Source organism: Marmota flaviventris, chromosome 1, assembly GCF_047511675.1.
Source record: "Marmota flaviventris isolate mMarFla1 chromosome 1, mMarFla1.hap1, whole genome shotgun sequence".
Lineage (NCBI taxonomy): Eukaryota > Metazoa > Chordata > Mammalia > Rodentia > Sciuridae > Marmota > Marmota flaviventris.
Genome location: NC_092498.1, coordinates 56,034,713 through 56,051,713, shown reverse-complemented (window position 1 = coordinate 56,051,713; position 17,001 = coordinate 56,034,713). Strand labels below are relative to the sequence as shown.

Here is a 17,001-nt window from a genome sequence, read left to right as displayed (position 1 = left end):
TTAGCACTGCATATAAAGGTCCATGAACAACTAAAAAAATATTTTTTTTTAAAAAAAAGAGCAGCTGTGTAGAGCAAAAATACGTGTATATGTGCTTCTCATCTGGCTACACATCAGAATTACCTAGGGTAATTTTAAAAAATCCTCTTGACCCAACAAACATATGAAAAAATGTTCAACATCTTTAGCAATTAGAAAAATGCAACTAAAACAACACTGAGATGAGAGTTCATCTCACTCCAGTCAGAATGGCAGTTATCAAGAATACAAATAACAATAAATGTTAGTGAGGATGTGGGGGAAAAGGGTACACTGATATCTTGTTGGTGGGACTGCAAACTGGTGCAACCAGTCTGGAAAGCAGTAGAGAGGTTTTTCCAAAAACTAGGAATGGAACCACCATATGAGTCAGCTATCTCACTCCTTGGTATATACCCAAAAGATTAAAATCAGTGTACTATAGTAACACAGCCTCATCAATGTTTACAGCAACACAATTCACAATAGCCAAGCTATGGAGCCAACCTAAGTGCCCTTGAACAGATTAATAGGTAAAGAAAATGTGGTATACATACACAATGGAGTATTACTCAACCTTAAAGAAGAATGACCTTAAGGCATTTGCTGGTAAATGAATCGAACTGGAGACTACATGCTAAGTGAAGTAAGCCAGTCCTAAAAAGTCAAAGGTAGAATGTTTTATCTGATAAGCAGAAACTAATCCAAAATAAGCAGGAGGTGTGGTGTGGGTGATAGAAGAAAAATCAGTGGAGCAGACAAAGGGGAATGAAGGGAAGGGAGGAGAGATGGGATAGGGAAATACAGTAGAATAAAACTGACTTAAATTTCCTATGTTCATATGTGAATATACCATAGTGAATCTCACCATCATACATCCATAGAGTAGTAATTAAAAAAAAAAAAAAAACCTAAGTAAATAGCAGAAAGATCAATAGAGTAAGTAGAGGAAAGACAACAGGTGGGAGGAAGGAAGGGGAAGTACTGGGGACTGAATTAGAAGAAATTATATTCTGTGGTTTTATAATTATGTCAACATGAACTCTATTGTCATGTATAACTAAAAAGAACCAATAAAACATAAAACAAGAGGCATGAGAAAAACGGAGGAACTTTGATTGGGCAATGGGGGTTATGAATTTTGGGCACACAAACATTTCAGTCCATCACACCTAAAGACTTTCAATACAGACTAGAATTTTTCTCTGTCACACTAGAACATTTAAATTCAGCCTTAATACTTCTATTTCAGTTTTAATTTTACTAAAATGCTTGAGATCATGTAGTATAAATATAAATGATAGGACTTTATACTTTATCATGTAGTATAAATTAGATAAAACATGATAAGCTCTAGAATTAGATCTTCTTCAAGAAAATGTAGTTTCTCTGAGCCTGTACATTTAAAGAAACTCCATCATAATGTGGATGTGAAAATTAACCTAGAGTATATAACTTTTCAAAATCTCTGACTTTGTAATTTTTTTATGATTAAAATTTTGTTCTATTGTTTTCCATATGGTTTTTACTTTAGTCTACAATAGGAACATCAAAACCAGGATATTTGTGTCTGTGTATGATTGAGATAATTAACAAAAAAATACTTTACTACAAAGAATGTACTCCACGATTTTCTGTCCTACTTAATTTTTTTAATAAAAATTCTTGTCATGTCCTGATTTTGCAATCCTCTAAGGTTGCCATCCACAGGAAAAGAACATGTTAGTATATATTTTTAAGATAGTTTCATAGTGCCACCTTGTGGTGTATAGCACAACATGTTAGATGGAGGAACAAAAGTAAACCTTTTAAAAAAAATGAAGATATTTTATATGGTTCTACGTTAATTTTGTGCCTGAAGAAATAAAAATATGAAATGAGTTAAATTAAAGTAAAAATGATGTTGTTAGCCTTTTGTTTTGAAATCTTCAATTACTGTTTATTCTGTATGGGGAATAGAACTATTTATTCAGCTGTGCACGCTGATGCATATCTGTAATCCCAATAATATATGTAATCTGAATAAAATATAAAAAAGGGCTAGAGATGTAGCTTAATGGTTAAGCACCCCCGGGTTCAATTTCCAGTACGGGGAAAAAAAAACTATTTATTCAGATTTTTTTTCCTCCATAAAATCTACATTTTAAGTCAGACATGGTGGCACATGCCTGTAATCCTATGATTCCAGAGACTGAGGCAGGAGGATTGCAGGTTTGAGGCCAGCCTCAACAATTTAGTGAGACCTTCAGCAATTTATCGAGTCCCTATCTTAAAATGGAAAAGGGCTGGGCATGTAACTCAGTGATAGAGTATCCCTGGCTTCAGTCCCCAGTACTACACCACCCTCCAAAAAACCTACATTTTAACTTCTTTGTATTTGATATTCTGTCTTCAGGACAGGGTAACCTTCAGGAGAATAATTGTGAAAAACAATGCCAAAAAGAGAAAAATGTATGAAAGCTTTATTGAGTCACTGCCATTCCTTAAATCTTTGGAGGTGAGTGTATTTATGCTTATATTCTGCTTTAAAAGTTTATTTTATTAGGAATAATTAGTTCTACGCAAACATTTCTTTGAATAAAGAAAAAAAAGACTGTTGAGTTTTTATAACTCATCCTTTTACCACCTATAACTGCATTTGTTTCGTTAGTCATAAGTAACAGGCTCCTGTAGCATATTTACATGTATTCTTTAAGAACAGACTTAAAATAATCATATAAATACCAGTAAGAGCCACTAGTTTTACCTTACAGGGAAGAGTTATCTCTTCTCCCTATCAGTTTCTCCCTATAGTCACCTTTGCTGTTTCTTTCTTTTCTCCTTCCTTTTTACAATTAGCTTTCCAGGCCTCTGTCTTTGGTCTCTTCTGTATTTAGGCTTGGTGCACATGTCAAAATCCATGGCTTTAAATATTGTCTGTAGGCTGATACCTCCTAAAATTGACATTATCGCCAACCGCTTATCATCTCAAACCTAATGTGTCCCAGATCTCCTCCTTTCTGTTCCTTATCTTCATCAATGGCAATAACATTCTTCCAGTAAACTCAGCCGTTTTCCCCACCCATGTCCAGTCAGTAACCTGATCATCCCTATCTTCAGAATTTATCCAGCATCTGTTTCCCACCAACTTCACCATTATTACCTTCTATCTGATTCATCATCACCGTTTGCCTGGTTTATATCAGCTGCCAGCATAATCTTTTTAAAACCTAGATCCTAACAGACCTCTGTTTAAGACCCTTCTCATAGGCCTCTAAGACCCTGTGGCCCAGCCCTGTATCCCTGGCCCCATTTCTTAGTGCTCCATGCTTCTTATCATATAGCTTCACGCTGTTCCTCTAGCATGCTGACTCTCACTGGCTTCAGGTCCTGTGCACCAGCTATCTGTCTGGATGTCCTTTTGCACAGCCCCACGGCTCGTTCCCTCATCTCCTTCATCAGCTGTTTTTATCTTGAATGGTAAAAATTTTCCAGAAACCATGAGAGCTTACTTTACATACTTCTTTGCTAAGCTCAGTATTTTTCTAGATATCCTACTCTCATATTTGAAATAGTTTGAGATTAATGAAAGAGGGGAACATGTATGTACCCACAGAGTCTTATAAAATGGCAAATATCAACACAATAGTGCTTTTCCTTTCTAAAGTTAGATGGCTGGTTTGTTTCTGGTAGAATCTTGGCCACCTTTCATAATGCATGTTAGACAGCTGATCTTCTCCAGCAGCATATCTCCTTAAATAGAAGTAGAAGGGATGCAAATCCAGCACCTTCTGAGCTAGGCAAGTAACAAAAAGGGAAGGGATGGTGACAAGCTAGAGAGAACATGTACTCCATCTAAAGTAACAGCTGCTATTCCATCATAGTTTTATTACTGCCATACGAAAATATGGGCTGAGAGTTCCTGAGTCTTCTGATTTCTCAAGAGAAGCTAGAAATACAAAATTTATTTTTAAATGCTACCAGCTAATATAATGAACATGTCATCATGTAATCTACACACTGCTCACTTAGCCTCTAGGATGCTACTTTTTAAGATGTAAAATAGGTCAGATTACCCAATTAGTCTTTTTCTACTTAGTAACTACCTTTTTTTCTTTATAGGTTTCTGAACGCCTGAAAGTGGTAGATGTGATAGGCACCAAAGTGTACAATGATGGTGAACAAATCATTGCTCAGGTATGTATTTTTTAAGTGTAATTCATTTTGGGGTTATATTCCAAAAGGTTTTTATACATTTATAAATCTTGACAAACTTTGTCACTAAAATTAATAAGCAGTAATGTATGCAAATGAATATTATTTTATATTATATTACATGAATATTATTTGTACTAAATGACCTGTTAAAAGTGGCTTAATTGGGGTTGGGGTTGTGGCTCAGGGGTAGAGCGCTTGCTTAGCATGCGTGAGGCACTGGGTTTGATCCCCAGCACCACATAAAAATAAACAAATAAATAAAGGTATTGTGTCCATCTATAACTAAAAAATATATTTTTTAAAAAATTGGTTTAATCTACAGCCATTAATCTATTTGAATATCTTGTTTATATAATTAACTTCTTTTTTCTTTATTTTTTCCACATTTTTTAATGATTGTACATACTCAGGGAATTTATTGTTACATATTTGTACATGTACACACTATAACAATATAATTTGGCCAGTATTACTCCCCAGCACTAGTCATCCTCACTCCTCACTCCCCACCCCTTGGTTCCTTTTCCTCTATCAATCTCCCTTTGATTTATAGGAAATCCATCCCTACCTTTGTTTTCCTTTTCCCTCTCTAGCTTCTACATATGAAAGAAGACATATGACTCTTAACCTTCTGAGTTTGACTTATTTCACTTCACATGATGGGCCCTAGTTCATTTTTTCATTTTCTTGCAAATACCATAATTTTATTTTTATATATGGCTGAATAAAACTCCATTGTGTGTATATACCTCATTTTCTTTATCCTTTCATCTGTTGATGTGACACTTAGGCTGATTCCATAGTTTGGCTATGTGAATTGTGCTGCTATAAAAATGGGTATGCATGTATCATTGTACTATGACTTTAATTCTCCAGGATAAATACAGAGGAGAGGTATAGCTGGGTCATTTGGTGGTTCCATGCCTAGTCTTTTCAGGAATCTCTCTACTGATTTTCATAGTGGAAATACCAACTTCAAGGTATACCACAGTATAAAAATGTTCCTTTTTCTCCACATTCTCTCCAGCATTTATTATTGTTTGCATTCTTATTTATAGGTATTTTATTTTTATTGAGACTTTTGTGAATGGAATTGTTTTCCTTCTTTATTTCTCAGCAGATTTATTGTTGGCATATATGAAAGCTGTTGATTTTTAGAATTATCTTCATAGTGTCCCAGAGGTTATGATCTATTGTATCACTATGTTGTATCTTATTTGAGCCTAAACATTTTAAAATTTCTCCTATCACCCATTCATCTTTTAAAAGAGTATTCAATCTCTATGTGTTTATATAGTTTCTATAGGGTTTGGTTGTGCTCATTTCTAATTTCATTCCATTATGATCCAATAAGATGCAAGGAATTATATCAGTTTTTTTGTATTAGCTAAAAGTTGCTTTGTGGCCTAAAATATTATGTATTTTGGAGAAGGTTCCCTGACCTGCTGAGTAGAAAGTGTATTCAGCTCTTGATGGATGAAATAGTCTATAGATGTCCATTTGACTTATATTAGTTCATGTCTAAAGAGTTTTTACTGAGTTTATGTCTGAATGACCCATCTAGTGATGACAGAAGTGTGTTGAAATCATCCAGAATTATTGTACTGAGGTCTATCTGGAGCTTCAATTTGAGTACTGTCTCTTTTATGCAAATAATTGCACCCATGTTTGGGGCATAAATGTTTATTACTATTATATCTTATTGTTGGATTGTTCCCTTTACTGATATGAAGTGACCTTCTTTGTCTCTTCTGATTAATTTTGGTGTGAAATCTTCTTTGTCTGATGTAAGAGTGGCTACTCCTGCGTATTTTCTGGTTCCATTTGCATGGTATATCAATTTCCATCTTTGCACTTTTAGCCTGTGGTTTTCTTTGCCTGTTACTTGCAAATAACATATATGTTGGTCTTTTTAATTCACTTTGCCAGCCTATGTCTTTTAGTTGGAGAGTTGAAAGCATTTACATTCAATGTTGTTTGTTAATTCCTGTCATTTTGAATATTGATAATCTTTAATTTGGTCCTGTTTCTCATTTGCTTAGCTATTCTTCAAATGAAATTTGTTCTTTTGTGAGCTTTGAAGTTTTTTAATATCTTCTGTGTGCAGTATTTCTTTAAGTAATATCTGTTTAGTAGTCATGAATTCTTTTAGTTTATGCTTATCTTGGAAGGTTTTTATTTCATATTCAATTTTGAATGATAATTTGGCTGGATATAGTAGTCTTAGTTAACAGTTATTTTCTTTCAGGACTTTGAACACATTATTCTAAGCCCTCCTGGCTTGTAGAGTTTGTGCTGAGAAATCAGAAGTAATTCTAATTGGCTTGCCTCTAAATGTGACTTGATGTTTTTCTCTTGAGGCTTTTAAAATTATATCCTTGTTCTGTATGTTAGGCATTTTAATTATAAAGTGTTGTGGAGAGGTTCTTTTTTGATCTTGTCTACTTGGGGTTCTGAATGCCTCCTGTATCTGGATGTCCATCTCATTCTGAAGGTTTGGAAAATTTTCTCTTATTTCCCTGAAGAGTTTATCCATTCCATTAGGTCATATTTCACATCCCTCTTCAAATTCAATGACTCTTAAATTTGGTCTCTTCATGTTGTCCCAGAGTTTTTGTATTTTGATCATGGTTAATTTTCTTTTTCTTTAATACTGTCTGAATGAGTAAGGCTGGCCACTTTGTCTTACAGCGCTGAGATCCTGTCTTCAGCATGGCCTATTCTATTAGAGAGACTTTCAAGTGAATATTTTATTTGATTTATTGTGTTTTTCATTTCCAAGATTTCTGTTTGGTTCTTTTTTTACATTTCTATCTCTTTACTGAATTTCTTTATATTCTATACTGACTTCTTTAATTCATTCAGTTGTTTTTTTCTAGGAATTCATTGAATATTTTTATAATGATTTTTTTGAAATCCTTGTCTGATATTTCCTTCATTCAATATTTTGGGGGTTGTTTGCTGGTGAATTATGAACTTTAGGAGGTACTGTTAACTTGCTTTTTCATATTTCTTGTATTCATTTGTTGGGTTTTAAACCTCTTTTGCATCTTTTGGAAGGGATTTCTCTTCCATTATTATGTATAGACCTTTTTAGGGCACAAGTCTTCGTTTGCCAAAGTGTCCTAGAGTGATCCGGATTAAGACCCCCCTTATAGGTGTCCACATCATTTGTGTTATTTCTTTCTGGTTTTGCTATAGTAATGGATGTCCCTCAGTTTTCTACTTGGGGCCTGGTTGTGAGTCTGGTTTTTTGTCTCTTCTATTCTTTGTATTAAAGTATAGCTGAAGATCGAGTGTCATTAATTTGTGCGTGGAGCAAGGTGTGGTATCTTTTGGTTAAGTTTAGTTTAACAGCAGAGTTTCTGTCCTGTGAACCTGTAGTGCCCCTAAAGGTTCCCAGCACCTCAAAGAAAGGAGGAATTCAAACAATAGCAACAACCAATACAAAGAATATACAGCATTAAGCTAAATACTTGGTTCCTACTATGACAACTACAATGTTAATTGCTACAAAAACCAGAAATGGTAGGGTCAGCAATTGCCAACAGCAAAAATAGTAAGTAACCCTGAACTATGTTTGCTATTAAGGTAAACAACGGGTGTCAAATATGTCATACACAATAACTGAAACAGCATTAATAACTAGGGCAAGAGTTCTATAAGCTTAAAGGTGGTAAAAAATATGTCTATAATACCAGCAGCTTGGGAGGTAGAGACAGGAGGATCTCGAGTTCAAAGCTAGCCTCAGCGAAAGTGAGGCACTAAGCAACTCAGTGAGACCCTGTCTGTAAATACAATACAAAATAGGGCTGGGGATGTGACTCAGTGGTTGAGTGCCCCTGAGTTCAATCCCTAGTACCAAAAAAAGGTAAAAATACAATTAATTTAGATAAAAGAAGATGTGATAGGGATAGAAAAGAGCTCATAATTTCAAAAAATTAATGCATTAGAGATGTAGCATGTGATTGTTATAAGGAGAAAAATAGAAATAATAAAGGGAGAATTAAAAATAATAATAGAATTTGGCTGTTAGCAGAAAACAGAAACAAGAAATACACAAATGAAAAACAATACAAAACCAAATCAAAATATACTAATCAAAAAACATAAACCTCAAAAGACAAAGCAATGGAAAATTTTAAAAATAAAATTAAAAAAATTTTTAAATGCTATAAGTGAACAAAAAAGAAACAAATATGTATATGTATCCATGAACCAATCAACACAGCAAACACAAAACAAAACAAAAAAAGATTCTCAATGAAAACTTAATCATTTCCACTGACGAGGTCAAAGTAGTCAACTAAGAACAAATGGATACTGTCTATCTTGGGCTGTGTTCTTCCAGTGAGAACAAGGGCTGGGGGTTGTTAAATCCTTCGTTTTGTGTTCTCAACAAGCTGCCACTTGGATTTGCTTAAGACTGAAGCTGGCTCAAATAATTCTGTTTCTCTTCTCCCTAGAATGAGGTAGGATGGGATAGGAAGTACTGTCAGCTGGGAGATTTGTCTGTACAGACCAGATAGGAGTACTCCCAGGGTGGGTGCCACTGCAGAGTTCTGTGAGTGGAGTTCCTGCAGGTGGGGCTTAGTTTAGGTCTAGGACTCAGGGGCTTTGTTGGGTGGTGACTAATCTGGAGAAATTAGATCAACACACCCATGGGGCCTGGCAGTTGCTGATCACAGCTGGGAGTCGGGATCTAGTGAGCCTCTCAAGGATTCTACTCATGGACTGGGGGAGTCAGACCTTCACCCCCTCTGTTGTTCACCCAGTCTTTCCAGGCTTCCTAGGCGTAGTCCCTGGGTGTATTCACACTACCTGTTCAGATTCCTGACTGCTTCAGTTGTTCACATGAGCCTACATACAGACTCAAAGGGGGAAGCGAGTTGGGTAAAAGCCTCCCAGGGTAAAACAATCTCTTTGTTTTGCTCCCAATCTGATAGGCAAACCCTAGGCTATGGGGAAGGTGCTTGCCAGGACAGTGTAGTCAACTTTGTCCAGATCTCCCAGCTCCTGCAGCAGCAGCAGCCTCAGCGTGGCCACATCAAGATGGCTCCCCCCTCAGCTCTCGGCACATGGGGCACTTTCCAAGCACCAGTGTACAGTGCAGTCCCTAGATCAGCTAAGGGCAGGCTGCTTTTCTGATGTCAGGTTTTTCCGTACTAAAGCTATCCATTGTGTTTCTGTGTTACTCCTCCTTCTGTGTTGAACCAACACTGACACTGACACAGCTAGTTTGGCTCTAGTATAGTCTTTCTTCTTTAAGTCACTCAAATTCTTATTTATTTATTTATAGTTGGACACAGTGACTTTATTTATTTATTGTTATGTGGTGCTGAGGATTGAACCCAGGGTTTTACACATGCAAGGCAAGCACTCTGCCACTGAGCCCCAGCCCCAGTCCAAAGGTACTCAAATTTCTAAGTCTCTAAGACACTCTGACTGTCCAGTGTTGTTCACTTACTCACTGAGAAGCAGTACTCCTGCCGCTTGAAACCCAAGCTTCAGAGCAACTAGGAATGCAGCTTTCCTCTAGCCCACCATCTTGTATCCTTTAATGAATATGTATTAAACTGTCAAATGGCTTTCTGCAGTTTTATAATGTGTGACATGAAATTTCACATGCATATAGGAAATAAGATTAAATTTATAAGAGGAAAAGGTGAGTGCTCCCTGAGATTAGTAAGAACCCAGAAGTCCTTTGGGAGATATTGTGGAGTTTTACATGATCCAGTTCATGATGAAACCTCCTGCAGCTGCTTTTAGATAACAGTCACCAAGAAGGGGACACATTGCACCATAATCTGTACTGGCTTCCAAGCACTAAATGTTTAAATAAACACGTTCTTTAACCCCTAGTGCTTTTCTAAGATCCTGGTTGGAACCAATAGCATTGCATACTTCACTTTGCTAGGGCTACTAAAAAGCAGGATTTATGAAGACAGTTTAAGTTCATAGGTAAAACATACTTACAGTGTTGCCTTATTTCTTAGTTACATTTCTGAAGCATTGAGCAAATGATTTAAGTGGCCTTTTTGATTCATTGCACTATACAGCACTGTGCTCTTTATCTGAATTATTGTCTCTTCCTTTAAATGTGAAACAAGGTTCTAGGTCCGAGACTGAGGAAGAATATCATTGTTTATAAGGCAAATAAGTGAATCTCTCAAAATCTGTGTGTGGGTATACACACACCATGCAGATTACACAGTTAAGGATTGGGAAGAAGTGGAGTCAAATTGGAGAACAAGACTAAGTTTCAGCTGTGTAAATTGGTAATTAAAATATAGGGCATTTTTAAAATGCTTATTTTTATTTTATTTATTTGTATATATTTTTTTGGTGATAGGGACTGAATTTGTTCATGCTAAGCACAAATTCTACCACTGAGCCAGCACCTTACATGCTCCTTTTTTAGTTTATTTTGAAATATTCACAAGAAGTTAGAAAAATAGCACTGAGAGGTCCCATGTACTCTTCACCTATTTTTTCCCAATGCATCTTGCATCATTATTGTACAATATCAAAACAGGAGATTGCCATTGGCATAATCCAGAGTTTATTCAGATTTCATCAGTTTCACCACATACATTTGGAGCATATTTACACAGCAATCAAGAGACCTGTTATTCATAACACTTAAAAATTAGGGTGTAGCTCAGGTAGAGTGTGTGCTTAGCATGCACAAGGTCTTGAATTCAATCCCAAGCGCAAAACAAGGGGGAGCAGGAGATATGCTATACTTAGAGTTTAAATAACTATATAAGCATTTATAGACATTATGTACTACATTATAGAAATATAGATTCAACATTATTTTAAATACCTGTTTCCCTAGGGTCACTTTGAAAAGCTAAGTAAAAAATAAAATATTATTTTACATAGTGTTCTGTTTTACTCAGAAAGTGTCATTAGAAATTAAGACACTGTTGATTCAGAAACAGAAACAAGAAAAAATGTGTATGTAATGAGAAACAGCATCACTTTTTAGAATTTTAGTAGTCTTTTCAAAACCTCAATGTCAGTAGACTGGCATCTCAGCACGGTCCTTAACTGCTGTAAAAACACAAAAGCCATAGGGACTGCTTCCTAATGCACCTGGGTGCTTTAGGTACTGTCTGCTTTATTTCTGCCAGGAGAAATAGGAGGACACGGTGCACATCCTAGCACTTCCCAATGATCACAAGATGAGCTGACATATTCCTGTAGAGTGAGGGGATGCTGCAGGTGGGACATGCAGCAGTGTTGCCATTTCTAACTCTGTATGTTGTTTTCCAGGCTGAAATTTGGAGGAGACTCTTACCTGTTATTTGCCATATTTTCTTAGCTGTTAGCAGAAATGCTGTGGTAGAGAGTATGTTCTTTCAAATAGCTTTACAAAGGAAACTGTTACTATATAATTATCAATTATAACCTCTTGATTTAGAAAATGAAATGGCCGGTTCCTGGGGAGTTTCACTTTTCAGGCAAATAGCTATATACTGGGATTGGATTGATTTCAAGGGTATGATTTCAGAATCGTCAAATTTGCATTTTCATCCTCTTTTTGTTTTATTCTGATAGGGAGATTTGGCTGATTCCTTTTTCATTGTAGAATCTGGAGAAGTGAAAATTACTATGAAAAGAAAGGTAAATATTCTGTCCTAAAAATTCACGTATTAGCAAGAACATGTTTTCTTTTTGATACTGAGCCTAAGTTTAAGTTTTATTTTCATAAGCTGAGCAAAAGTTAATATTTTTAATTCCTTGTCAGGGTAAATCAGAAGTGGAAGAGAATGGTGCAGTAGAGATCGCTCGATGTTCTCGGGGGCAGTACTTTGGAGAGCTCGCCCTGGTAACTAACAAACCTCGAGCAGCTTCTGCACACGCCATTGGGACTGTCAAATGCTTAGGTAGGAATCACAATAGTGAGCATTGAAATTATGTCTGCATTTTATGTATTCATGTTGTTTAAATCATTTGGTTCAAAAATGTTGTGGGGTCCCCACAAAATGTAAGAGTTAGCACTGCATTGTAAAATCAATTTATGGAAGCCATTTTTTTTTTCTTTGAAAATTTTCACATGTAAATATATTTCATTCTTTTGTGTATGTATGAAAAAACTCCTTATTTTAATCATTGAAAGAAAAACTTGCAAGTGCCAAGTTTTACATCTAACCCATCAAATAACATATGCTATGTTCTTTAGGAGAAAAAGCTAAAATAATAATTTTGTAAAGTTCATTATTAGGCTCTGCAAGGTAAGTTGGAATATCTGTGAAAACACATACTCATCGAAGCACAGGGATGCCCGAATTTAGGTTTATCAAAGTGTATCAACATTCTGTTGTTCAGCTGTTTATTCCTTTCTTCTATCAGAGGATCTTGGCAGAAATGCCATCCTCAGCTGGAAGATGTTTGTATGTATCTGAGGTTTTATATCTGAGAAATCAATTACCATAGTAATAGGAAAATATAATTCAGGAAGCAGCAACAAAGATGGCACTTTAGAAAATTGATTCCACAGTAATTAGCCTCTCTGTGCTCTTTATCCACAGTTCAATAGGATAAAGTTAGTTTCTGTGTTTTTAAGATTTGCAGGGCTCTACAGAATTAACTTCTTAGAGAGGAACTTTTTAAAAAGCTTTAAATAAGTATATTAATCAGGTAATATATTGGATGAAAGAGAAGACAAGTAGACACAGGCAATTTTGCAGAGTAGAGCTATTAGTAAGAATAAAGGTGATATGAGTGAAATTCTTTTAATTTTTTATTTAAAAAAATCTGAGTATTATCAGAAATGCAGGGAAAAGTAATAATCACAGAATCACCCACTATACCATCACCACTCAGTGATTTCTATTATTATAATTCTTTTTTTATCTTTTTATTTGCATGGGGTTTCTGTTTAAAAACAATTTTGTAAACTGCTTTGTTCATCCATTATAGCTTGGGAATTTTATCATTACATCAAATCTTAGCATTCAGTTAGGTAAATATATACATGATAAATCATTCAGTCACTCCTTACTGGCAAATATTTTATGGGTTTTAGCTCTAAGTTTTTGTGTATATGTGTGTACATAGATGGCTTTTCCATATCTAGAAATTTTCCTAAGAAATTATTCTCAGAAGTGTTCTTTAAAAAATGGCTTGATATAGATCACTTTTAGTTTTACTAATTTATATGCTACTAGCATTGCATTCACCCCATTCTTATAAACTCTGCCTTTTTTACTTTTTCAAATTTGAAAGGCAAAGACATTTTAATTTGTATTTCTGTGATGGAAAGTATGATATTTTTCATCTGTTTATTGTAAATTCAGCTCTAAAGTGCATGAGACAGGCAAGAAAAGTGATATAGGATATATTTATAGAAGTAAACAAAAGCATTATGTTGGCTGCCATTTTGGATTATATAGACAATGGTATAAGAGTAAAAACTTAGGTAACTTTTGTTCTTCACAACATGGCATTGTAAACCCTTAGACAAGACTAGGAAGTATTCCTTTGCCACTTTTGAAGGTGTTCATATTACTAAGGTAGCAACATCAACATATTTTAAAATTCCAGGGCCTCCCATGACACTCTCTCATTGTTTTCCTGGCCTAGACCAGAAACCTCACACCAACCTAGCATTGCATATTATCTGCTGAGAAATCCAACAGTGTAGCTTGAGAGGACCCTGGCTGCTTCCTTTTTGAAACAGAATTTTAATCTTCATGGTTTTTCTTCATTTGACAGTATTGCTTAAAACTTACACTTGTATCATTCACAGTTGCAGTATAATGGAATAGAATAATGGAATGGATATTATATCAACTTGGAAATTCCACAGCTTTGCAAAGAGTGTTGTTTTTCATTTTTTCTTTTCTTTTCTTAGCCATGGACGTGCAAGCATTTGAAAGGCTTCTGGGACCTTGCATGGAAATAATGAAAAGGAACATCGCCACCTATGAAGAACAATTAGTTGCCCTGTTTGGAACAAACATGGATATTGTTGAACCCACTGCATGAAGCAAAGAATGAAGCAAGAAGACCTATAGTGACAAAATTACACAGTAGTGGTTAGTCCACTGAGAATGTGTTTGTGTAGATGCCAAGCATTTTCTGTGATTTCAGGTTTTTCCTTTTTTTACATTTACAATGTATTGGTAAATAGTAGTGATTTAATAGTCAATAGGCTTTAACATCACTTTCTAATTAGTAGTTCATTAAAACAACATTGATAAAATGACTTTCTACTCCTCAAAATTATTTGACTTAAAGTTTTATTATAATGATTGTAATATATTGAAAGTATCCATGTTTGAGAAGATAATTAAAAGATACTATCATAGGCAATGTGTTTGATTTATTCAGATTGATATCAAGTTAGTGACTATGCCCATGTAAGAGAGAACTTGGCAATGAATCATGCAACCAGCATGGCATCACATTCTTTTTATAACTCATTATACAGTAAAATTTAATCATTTTCACTTTAAATTTTTTTTGGCTTGATAAGTTATGTGTTGGCCTTGGCCTATTGGTGAAATGGTATAAAACATCATATGCAATTTTAAAACTATATATTTTTGCAATAAAATACATTTTGACTTCTTTGGCATAATGTCAGTAACCTACATATTCCAGTGGTTTTAAGGAATGGCAATTTAGTTATTATAATAGGGAAAAGAGTCTTTCTAAGGTGAGCAATCATTAATGCAGTTTTCCCTCATCTAACATGTATCTTTGTTTCCCTTTTTCATTTTGCAACTTCCTGTATTTTTTACTTTTAAGAGTTTGATTTTGATGTGTCACAAAGTTTTTTTTTTTTTTTTTTTAAAAAGCTATTTAAACTTGTTAAATCTGACTTTTATCTTCTAAAAGCCTAAGATCTTATAATTAAAAGAAAAACCTTAGTCCTATACCAAAAATATGTTGAGAACCTTATATACATGCCCACAGTACATTTCTTTCTTCTTCACTTGACCTACACGATATGGTCCTTTGCATATATCTGCCTTCACACATTTCTGTTCTTCCTTGTGATGGTTGACAACACACAATCGTATTGATCGGCAGCCAGTGAGGTTTGCCTTTTTTTTCCCTTAAAACCTCTCTTAGTAGGTATAAAATTTGTAAGCAAGACCACATATAACAAAAAAGGAGTTTTTGTTCATACCATATATAACATCAGGCCTTGCCATTTGTGTTAATGTCTACTCATAAACTTACCAGATTTTCATTGATCACTGATATGCTTTTATTCTGACATATAAAACCTAATTATATTCAACCAAAGCAATATAATCTTATATTATTTTTAGGTTCCATGATCCAGTGTCTAAAAACATTAACTCTAACCAGTATTCACATTTTGGGAAACATGTATCAAAAGAATATATACCTACATGGGTAAAATTATTGTGGGGCTATTGTCCTACTAGAGGATGTTTATGGTCCTACTTGTATATGAAAACATGGTAAGAATTTTAATTGGATAATGTATATATAAGAAGTTAAAGTATGTAACTTATAACATCAGCCACATTTCAGAATATTGTTTTAACACTTTTGCAAAACCTTGTAGGGAAAGGGAGCTTGCTATATGAAGATGACTTGTTGTCTATTTAAGACTTTATTTTAAAAGCCATGTCTGTTAAACAAGCAAAAAAAGAAAATTTCTGGTTCATCATTCTGTATTCTTTATTCACTTTTTCCATTTATCTCTTTTGTCGCATAAGCTGATTGTTAACTATTCATGGAACAGTAAATAATGCCTGTTTAATAAAGAACTTTGACCAAGGCTATAAATGCCAGTTATGTTATTTTCAGTATTGTTGGTTATATTTAAATTTTCCTTATAATAAAGCACACTTTTATAATAAAATATGTGAATTACTGTTTTTAATACTTAATATGACTTGCAGCATAAATGTGATGAAAAACATGATAGACATGTGGCATGTGAATGCAAATGAGCCCCAAGGTATAACTCCGCAAGAAAGTATGTTTTTTTAATGGCAGTAGTTATATGTGAAATAACGGTGGTTATGTTAATTTGGACTTTCAGGTAACCAAATAGGGCTAGTAATGTAGTTCAGTGGTAGAGTGCTTGCCTAGCATGTGTGAGACCCTTGGGTTCAATTCCCAGTACTGCTTCAAACAAAAAAAACCACCTAAAACGAGCAAAAACCTTGGTGCTAGAATAACCAAATAAAATAGGCTAACTAGAGAATTTATGTGTAAATTATCTAAGTAAAACAGCTCAAGTTTGACTTGTGGTTGTCACTTTTTAGTCACTATCCAAGAGTCCTTACCAGGACTCTTGCATATATTTGCAAGTTATAGGGATTCCTTGGAAGTTTTCATGCAAGGATGGAGCTTCCTGACACATCATGTATGGCTTGGGAAGGGGTTAGGAATTCTTCCTGAAGAACAAAGGTGCTTCTCCTTGTTTTTAAAAGGTTATGTGTATTTCCTGCGTATCAATATGAATTAAGGCTTTGTACATACATATTCTACAAAAAACAAGTTGGGTGAATATATTTGGGTTACTATTATAAGCTAGAAGACAACTTAAAGTGTTCAAAATGCTTCTAAAGAAGCAGGGTATGAAACAAGGACATTAAAAACTATAAGATTAAGGTGCTGAGTTCCTTTCTAAAGCATCTTTTAAATTTCTGAAATATTTCTCTTCTTAAGAAATCTTATATTTCTTATAAGGATTAGATGACCTTCAGCATTCTTAATACTTACGCTTAGAGGTATTACATCTGGATTAAGCCAAGCTTTGTTAAATAGCTAAAAAGGGGATTC

At 34.7% G+C, this 17,001-nt stretch overlaps 1 protein-coding gene across 2 annotated transcripts in view; it reads left to right on the top strand.

Moving 5' to 3' along the window:
- Window positions 1-16,072, top strand: part of Prkar2b (protein kinase cAMP-dependent type II regulatory subunit beta) — a 94,979-nt gene extending 78,907 nt beyond the window's left edge. For both annotated transcript variants that reach the window (XM_027926467.2, XM_071613001.1), the window contains exons 7-11: window positions 2,414-2,515; window positions 4,120-4,194; window positions 11,782-11,847; window positions 11,972-12,110; window positions 14,081-16,072. In XM_027926467.2, coding sequence (XP_027782268.1) covers window positions 2,414-2,515; window positions 4,120-4,194; window positions 11,782-11,847; window positions 11,972-12,110; window positions 14,081-14,214 — 516 coding nt within the window. In that variant the 3' untranslated portion in view covers window positions 14,215-16,072. The remainder of the gene's footprint in view (window positions 1-2,413; window positions 2,516-4,119; window positions 4,195-11,781; window positions 11,848-11,971; window positions 12,111-14,080) is intronic.
- The last annotated feature ends 929 nt before the right edge of the window (window positions 16,073-17,001 follow it).